Source organism: Danio aesculapii, chromosome 22, assembly GCF_903798145.1.
Source record: "Danio aesculapii chromosome 22, fDanAes4.1, whole genome shotgun sequence".
Lineage (NCBI taxonomy): Eukaryota > Metazoa > Chordata > Actinopteri > Cypriniformes > Danionidae > Danio > Danio aesculapii.
In genome coordinates this window covers 29,523,818-29,533,536 of record NC_079456.1, presented here as the reverse complement: position 1 = coordinate 29,533,536, position 9,719 = coordinate 29,523,818, and the positions used below count along the sequence as shown (strand labels likewise).

The 9,719-nt window shown below is 32.2% G+C and overlaps 1 protein-coding gene across 1 annotated transcript; it reads right to left on the bottom strand.

Moving 5' to 3' along the window:
- Positions 1-1,212: 1,212 nt before the first annotated feature.
- lsm3 (LSM3 homolog, U6 small nuclear RNA and mRNA degradation associated) lies at positions 1,213-9,231 on the bottom strand. Its single transcript, XM_056447264.1, has 4 exons — positions 9,143-9,231; positions 8,839-8,949; positions 4,289-4,384; positions 1,213-1,501 (listed from the first exon to the last, which is right to left on the bottom strand). Exons 1-4 carry the CDS (start codon positions 9,161-9,163, stop codon positions 1,421-1,423), a joined length of 309 nt encoding a protein of 102 aa, XP_056303239.1. The 5' UTR covers positions 9,164-9,231; the 3' UTR covers positions 1,213-1,420.
- Between the last annotated feature and the right edge of the window lie 488 nt (positions 9,232-9,719).

Here is a 9,719-nt window from a genome sequence, read left to right as displayed (position 1 = left end):
TTAAGGGAGCTATTATAGCTCATCACATCCTCTAAGCTCAATTAATTCTGGACAATTGATTATTCCCAGAATACCAAAATCAACTGTAGGTGGTAGATCTTACTCTTATCTGGCACCTAAACTCTGGAACAGCCTTGCTAGCACAGGTCGGGAAGCAGACACACTCTGTTAGTTTAAAACTAGATTAAAGACACATCTCTTTGCATTAGCATACACATAAAACACAAAAGCTTTTGAAATCCAAATCCTCTAAAGGATTGTTAGTCTGCATTATTTTGAGCAACCGGAGTCAGGAACACTTCCCAAAAGACATTATAATTTGAATGGCATCTGCGCTTATGTTAGTCTTTTTTTTTATTATTTCCGAGGTTTCCATAACCCTGGACCAGGCCATATCCTGTGGTGGTCATGAAGGAGTGTAGAGCATTAGACTGATTCTTGTAAGACCCCAGTGACAGACGAGTCCTCACATTGATCCTGAAGGGCCAGCCTGTACACCAGCCAGTGACCACTACCACATGCAGCTTCTCCACGATACGCATCCAGCATTCTCCAGCCTCCGATGCCTAGACTGCAGCTCTGCACAAGAAGTTTGGCCATGGGAGAAACGGTCGTGCCCAACTAAGCATGGTTTCTGAACTAAACTTAACTTAAACACTAAAACCTGAACTGACACGGTTTCAATTTGCTATGATCTTCTATGTGAAGCTGATTTGACACAATCTACATTGTAAAAGCACTATAGAAATAAAGATGAATTTAATTGCATTGAATAAACCCTTCTGTTGTGTTTCGATGTGATTTTTGACTGTCGTAGCTGTGAAATAACTGAAACCAATCAGCGTTTAAAACTGTAATGCACACAAAACCTGCTGGAACTATTACTGTGTTTACATGAAAATAACTGCACACCTTAGAAAGTTAATCAGCCAATGAAAATCAAGCATTCAATCAATCAACGATTTACAATTACCTTTTTTTGCCAGAAGTAATGCAATCATAATTGTTGGTGTTGAGGCTCGCAGAACAATTGTAGGTTGTTCTCCAATTTCGATTTCCACTGTAAATAATTCTTGTTCCTGCGAATCAAAATATCTCTATACCAATTACTGATGTGCTTTTAGTATTAGGCAAAATCAGCAGGTGTTTTGTATAAATATTTTCTGCCTATTAAATCATGAAAACTAGAAAAAAAACACTGATTCAAAATGATGCACTTCAAGTATTTTAATGTCAACATATGGTGCAAATTTTCTGCCAAAACAGGTTGTCCAAAAATGTCAAATGAAAAATAAGCTTGCAAAACAAACAGATTCACCCTCTGAGGTTCCAAACGAAATATTAATCCACATAAAGGTCCATGAAGAATTTAGAGTCCAAAGCATAATTGTGTTGTTTAGTTGTGTACAGGCAACTGAAGTTATCCGACTCTGAGAGGCGGCGCCACCAACACCACTCCATCCCCTCGAACAAACAGCATGGGAATATTCCGCTTCGTTGACTGCAAATGTCAACAAAATTACATTTCATTCACTTTCATGTTTACAACAACGCACTACTATTTTATTATATATACACAACATTAACTATGTTTCCATCCACCAAATTTGAAGTGCATTTTGGAAATTGCACAAAAAATGTTGGATGGAAATGCAAGATGCACATACATTTAAAAAAAATACAGAGAGAAAAACGTATGCTCGCAACTGAGTAAGACAAACTTATCAGATAAGAAAAAATGTGTATTAACTAAAATGATAGCATGTTCACCAAATCCATTCCAGCATGCACATCAAAGAAGTGATTTTTTTTTTTAACAGATCATGTGATGATAAAAAAATGGGTGTGATAGGATGGCATTAATAGACAAACCAGTGGAGCGAGCACATTCTAAAACATCTAAAATGTTGTTTTGGTCTTTTTTAAAATCCCTCAGCCAAAGTCTGTCATCAAAGTGGTTCAGTCTTATTATCTCCAGAGCTGTCTTGATTGCCTCACACTTCATCTTCTGAGGCACAAGTTGTTTATTTTATAAGAAAAAAGGCCCACTGGGGCTTCTACTAGAGCAAATTCCTTTTTTTTTTTTATATATATATATATATTTGGCGCCAGTTTATCAGTAAGTGACAATTTTGTTCTCTTTGACTCATTGGATGAAAACAGTGCTGCATTCACAAATGTTTTATGTGATATTCCAGTTTTTTTTTGCAGATACATTTCTTACACACCTTTGGATTGAAACATAGCTAATTGCACTTTGAAACACATTTTATGTTAAAGTACATATATGGTAAAAAATCTACTTTTCAAGCTGTTTGGACAGACATATGTGCATGTATGGTGTATAGACTGTGATATTGGGGCGATATAAGCACACTCAGTGCTTTTTTTTTTTAATTTAACAACATAAAAAACGGTGGACCAATTGGAGCGGTTTTCAAACCGACCGCAACTTTACGTAGGAGTGCGGTCCCCCCGCCCACCAATATTGATTGACAGGCGCGTCATCATATCCTCAGTTTGTTTATTCACGTCCGCCATTTTCAGCGTGAGTCGAAGCGATATCACTAAAGGAACACCCTAGCTCTATTTTTAGATGCAAGGCTCATTGGGCTCAACACAAGAGCAATATTCTCCACATTATCGCTCTAATCGGAATTATTGGTTGTATCTTTAGGTAGGTTTGCAAACATGTGTACTTCTCATTGAGTCTACCTTATACTACAGCGGTTTGCATTTCTCGCGATCCCAGAAGCTCCCTGTGATCTTAACTAGCATGCGTTTTAGAATTCTAAATAGGTTTCTATCAGGGTACACTCAAGTCGACGGCTGGGCGCCGCGGACCGCTGCAGAAACCTATGTTTAGAATTCAAAAATGCGTGGTGCGACGATTTGGGACACTTCATGTATCTGCCGCGCCACAGAGAGTGTCTGGTGTGCCGTGTCGCGGCTTCGAGCAGCGCATCCAGTGCCTCAGTCAAAGTTAATTCAGTGTGCGTGGTTATTAGTTTCTGTGTACAAGCTCGGCACTTGAAACTAGCACACAGTAGGCTGTAAAACTGTACAAAGACACATATGACTTTGCACTGTCTGCTTGGTCTGTGTCCGAGTCGTACATGTACGACTGATTGCTGAACCTCTCACTCCTGCTCCTTCTCCTTCTCGCAGTCTGTCTGTCAGACTCTGTTGCCCCCTTTTTACGTTGGCGGGAAGCCGAAACTAATTTACATGTGAAGCAACAGACCCATAAATCAGCGAACTGTGGACACGCCCCCAACATGACACTTTTTAACACATTATAATAAAAAAATCTGAATTGTGTTTTAAACTGAACCTAAACTGGCACACTTAGAAGAACCATAATATTAATATTAAATCATAAAAAGAGGTGAACTATATGCCCTTTAAATTAACATCCGAACACATAAAAGTTCAGTTTTTATTTGAAAATGGTGTCATGTAAACAACCGCTCACTTGCTGCAGTTACATTGCGCTATAATTAGAAACAGATTCATAATTGATATTTAAAATGTAACCCTGAAATAAGTACTTAAGCATAGGGCTGATTTATTAACTTTTGCAATTTACATACAGTTGAAGGCAATTTTTTTTCCCAAGTTATGTTTTACTTTGAGATATATGTAGTATAATACCATATTTTTCATTTCTTCCAACACTGTATTGATAATAACTGTTGAGCTTGGATAATTGAGTTATGACACTGAGTATTCAAATGAACTCCAGATGCACATGAAGTCCCCCGTGATGAAGTTTTGCTGAAACGTGTAGGTGCATTGCACAATAGTGCTGTTTTTTAAATAATAGCCATGTTAATAAAGTCTTTTTAATATTTTTATTTACTTTAAGTGCCTTGGACCTATGATTTTATTGTTTATCTTTATGAATCCATAAATCAAAGAGCACCAACTTATTAATTACCCCTGAAGGATGTTTTGTTTGATTTTGGATTTCCCAAGTTATGTTTAAGAGAGTAAGGACATTTTAACAGTACTTCCTATAATATATTTATTCGGGAGAAAGTCCCATTTCTTTTAGTTTGGCTAAAATAAAAGCATTTATTTTTTATTTAATAAACTATATAAGGAAATATTTTTAAATAATTAAAACTTCACAGGAGGGCTACAAATTTTGCCTTCAACTCTATTTACTTAGTTTTTTTTCATCTAAATTATCCATTTCTAATATGCATGTATAATTCTCAAGTGTGGAAAAAGTGAGGATATACAGTTAAAGGGTTAAATTAAGAGGAGTCAACTACTGAGTTACCTTATAAATCTCCTCATACGTCTCCTCGTCGATTTCCACTGTCGTCACTGTCTCTTCAACATCTCCGAGGATCATGTTTAAGTGCTGGTCATAGGCCTAATGAAATAAATTACATTACGTTTGACACACATAACCATCCTAAATTATTTAGAGCCTCTCTTTGGATAAAAAAAAAAAAGGTACCATTATTATACGTTTATAATATTATATTCATATTTACAAAACACAATGCCAAGGTTTTAACTTCAGACAATGAGGTAAGAAAACAAAGTAAATTTTTAATGACATCAGTTGCCATGGTGAAGAATTCTGTGTAAATGTCAACTTTGCCAAAACAGCGAAACTCTTTCCAAGTTGTTTCTGTAGGTGTGTATTTTACAGTACATTATAAATGATGAAAAATGTCTTCATCAACGTTTTCAAACAATATTATTTAATTTACCAAAATCACACAAGTGTCGATCTCACATTGACATGTCACATACTTATCAAAGCTTTTTCTACATAAATAAATAAAAGAACTATTTTTTTTTAAAGAAATGAATATTAAAATAATAAAAGTATATTTATATCAACATTCATCCTTTTGGGTTGCGCTGTTTAATTCACAGAATTTCCAAAGTATGTTGTATACTGTACATTTTTGGTCACATCCATAACACACGTTTATTTCCCTCTGTAAAATACAAAACATTTACAGACTCACATTTTTCTGATCCCTTATCTCTGTGATTTGTTTTTAAATATAAACAGATTTTTCAATGTATTGTTCACATATTATAATTCACCAAAACTTATGGAGTTGATTAAAACAGAAATTAATAAACTGAAATTGTGGTTTGACGTAAACAAATTGTCATTAAATACAAGTAAAACAAAGGTTATGTTATTTGGGAAATTAAAAAGTAGTCATAATATAGATTTACAAATTGATAATGAAGTTATAGAAAGAGTTTATGCAATTAAGTTTCTTGGTGTTGTATTGGATCATAAAATTAGTTGGAAACTGCAAATAAATAATGTGATATCAAAATTAGTAAAAACTGTAGCAATAGTGTATAAAGCAAGATTTATCCTGGAAAATAAATCAATGTATATATAATATAACACACTTATGTTGCCATATATGAGTTATTGTTTTGAAATTTGGGGGAATACATATAAATTTAATTTATGATCCTTATGTACAATGCAGAAAAAAGTAATTAGACTAATAGAAAATGTGGGGTATTTGGAGCATACAAATCCTTTATTTTTTAAATCGAAGACACTTAAGTTCAATGATTCGGTTAAATTTAAAACAGCACAATTTATGTTTAAAGCTAGAAATAAATTACATCCGAAATGTATACAAAAGTTTTTTGAAGAAAGAAAAGGGCGATATAATCTGAGAGATGAACACAATTTTAGGAGGCTGAAAACAAGAACAACTTTAAAAAGTTTGTGTATGTCTGTATGAGGTGTGAAATAGTCTAGAACATTCTCAAACAATGTCAGGATATTAATCAATTTAAAAAGTTGTATAAATATTTATTATTAAAGGAATATAATGATGAATAGAGGTAATTGAAAAAGGATAAAATGAGAAAGGTATGATAAAATTATAATTAATGGCTATTTGCAGTACTATGTATTTTTGGGGGGTCTATGTTATAAAGTGTAAATGTACAAATGGAATCAAACATATAATATGTCAAAGATGCCAAAAAGGATAAAATATGTCTTGTGTAAAAAGAAACTATAGGTAAAAGAAGAAATAAGTTTAAATAATTGACGAATAATGTATGTGGTAATGAGGTGGGAAAATTATAAGCTTATGCTTCATCCCGCTCCATTTTCGACCATGTTAAAATGTATTTTTTTATTGAAGATATTTATGTATGATATTTCTGTTGGAAAATAATAGTAAATCAAATATATGTACATACGTACTGTTAACATAACACACTAGAACGGCTGTATTGTATTAGTTTAGATTCATATTTTAGATCTAAATACAATTACAATATGAATAAATATTATTTTAATCCAATGTATGTTTCCTTTTTTTTACTAAATACTTTTTTACATACTACACTAATGCATGTAGTCAATTAATATGATAAAACATTTGATTATTACATTTTAATAGATTTTATCAACTCCCTCTTACATGTTTTTGTCCTTTATTTTCTCCAAAAATTCCACAGACCATATTCATGTGACTTTAATAACAGAACATAAAATAATACATTTAGAGACATAATTGAACTTGAGTCTGTATAAAATGTAGTACTTTCCCTCAAGTGCAGAATAACTAAAGTATACAATATGTATAGAGTAGTAGTTTCTCTCATGTGTAGTATAATAAATAGAGTATATAATAACTATAATGTAGTATTTCTCCCTCACATGCAGTATAGCTAGAGTATATAATATCTGTAATAGTATTTTCCCACACGGGCAGTTTAACTAGTGTATATAATATGTATAATGTAGTACTTTCTCTCACAAACAGTCTAACTAAAGTATATAATATGTTTAATGTAGTATTATCCCTCAGGTGCAGTATAACTAGAGTATAATCTGTTTAATGTAGTATTTTCTCTAACGTGTATATATATATATATATATATATATATATATATATATGTATATATATATATATATATATATATATATATATATATATATATATATATATATATATATATACATAATTTAGGATTTTCCCTCACGTGCAGTCTAACTAGAGTATATAATATATTTAATGTAGTATTTTCCACTGTACTGATTCATGCCGCACATGATACTTTTTTAAAGCATCATAAAGCAACTGACACACACTATAACTTCCATCTCCTCAAATTATGATTCTGTTGTTTTATTATTATTATTACTATTATTATCAGCATGAGTATATTATAGCTATCACATTTTTTTTCAATATTAGTATTATTATTTATTGAATTTAATAATTATTTGTGAGTGTGTGTATAAATGAATGTATGTATGTATGTATGTATATATTTATATATATATATATATAGATAGATAGATAGATAGATAGATAGATAGATAGATAGATAGATAGATAGATAGATAGATAGATAGATAGATATATATATAGAGATAGATAGATATATATATATTTTTTTTTTTTTTTTCTTGTAATTTTTCTTATTAATTTTATTCTTTACTTTGTGTTCTTATTATTTGTATATTAACATTATAGTAATGTTTTCTTTATTATTATTCTCATTGTTTTGTCTGCTGCACTTTGTTCTACTTTTCTTCCTTTCCTTTTCTTCTACTTTCTATTTTTTCCTCCCTTTTCTTTTCTATTTCTTCTTATTCTTCTATTTTCTTCTTCTTCTAGATTCTTCTACTTATTATTATTAATATTATTATTGGTCCTCTTCCTGATTTCCAAACCTCCCCTCGCCTCCTCACTATTATCATTAATATTATTACTTCTACTTTTGTTACCATTATTAGTATTACTGTTCTGACTTGTCCTCCTTTTATCTCCTCATTATCATAAGTATTTCTGCCATGGTCATTATTCAGGTTGCTGTCGTTGTTGTAGTAGTGGTAGTAGTGATTGTAGAAGTAGTTGTGTTTGTTGAAGTACTAGTTGTAGTAGTATCAGTAATGGTAGACATCATTGGTATCGTAGTGTCAGAATTAGTAGATGTTGTAGTAGCAGTAGTTGTCATTGGTATAGTAGTATCAGAAGTAGCAAATGTCGTCGATGTAGATGTTGTAGTAGTGATAAATGTTGTTGTAGTAGTATCAGTTGTAGTAGATGTTGTAGTAGTATCAATAGTAGTAGTCATTGGAGTAGTATCAGTTGTAGTAGACATGGTTGTAGTAGTAGTAGACATTGTAGAAGTCATCGGTGTGGCTGTAGTAGCAGCAGTAGTAGTGGTAGTAACATTAGTAATTTTCTGTAGTAGTAGTAGTTGGCGTAGTACTTGTAATTATTTATTATTATTGTTGTTGTTGTCAGTCGCTATTACTGTTGTCCTTTTCATTATTGCTATCATTACATTGCTATCATTGTTGTCACTCCTTACCACTGATTGTTTTTTTTCTCTATCTATTATATATATATATATATATATATATATATATATATATATATATATATATATATATATATATATATATATATATATAGTTGTGTTCTTCTTGTATGTGATCCCATTATGTGTACTACATGCATATCATAAATTTTTTTTTAAAATAATAATGTAGTATTTTCCCTCACGTGCAGTATAACTAGAGTATATATGTAAAATGTCGTATTTTCTCGCACGAGCAATGTAACGTTTCGCACGAGCAATCTAACGTAACTAGTGTATATAATATGGTTAATGTAGCAGACTATGTTGCATGATGTGTAGTATAACTAGAATAACGTTATATAATGTTGTATTTTTCCCTCACGTGCAGTAGAAAAATTTATATAATGTAGTATGTTCCTTTCATATGCAGTACATTATGTAGCGTTAGCATTTTCCTCACGTGCAGTATAACTAGAGTATATACTGTAGTATTCCGCTCACATGCAGTCTGCCGCGCAGTTCCCTGTCATTCCTCATCTTCACATAGATCCTCTCATCCAGACTGAGCCGAATCAGATCCAGAGGCTCTTCCACAGTGTTGGTGGTCTGTTGCTGTAAAGTAAATTTCAGTGATGCATTTTATTTGAATGAAAAATTCCATGCAAACAATAGTCGTGGTTACAAACTGCTTTAGCATAGGCTGCTCATGTGTTCAAACTAGTCAAAAATGAAAACAACTGATATGATTAAACTCCGCGATTATCAAACAGCTAAAGAAAAATTTATACAAAGCAAAATAGCAAACCTGCTCAGCGTCGTCCGCCATCTTTCAAATTCACCCAGAATGCCTTTCTCAGTTTCTCTTGCGAAAAATCATTGGGCGGTAAATGCAACTGTTTCCTGTTAGACTGTAAAGTTCCTTCAGGGGGCGCTTAATGGCCCAGAAAACTCTATCCTCCTTTGAGACGTTCAGTGAGTAAATTCTTGCCTTATTGTATGATCTGTTTTTTATGGAAGCCCGTTCCCGCCACTGAATAAAAAAAAATTATTGAAAAAAAAAAAAAACACTTAAAAAAAACTTAAAAAAAAAAAAATTAGGTCAGAATTCTGAGTTATAAAGTCAGAATTGCGAGTTATAAAGTCAGAATTCCGAGTTATAAAGTCAGAATTCCGAGTTATAAAGTCAGAATTCTGAGTTATAAAGTCAGAATTCCGAGTTATAAAGTCAGAATTCTGAGTTATAAAGTCAGAATTCCGAGTTATAAAGTCAGAATTCCGAGTTATAAAGTCAGAATTCTGAGTTATAAAGTCAGAATTGCGAGTTATTAAGTCAGAATTGCGAGTTATTAAGTCAGAATTGCGAGTTTTAAAGGAGTTTCCTA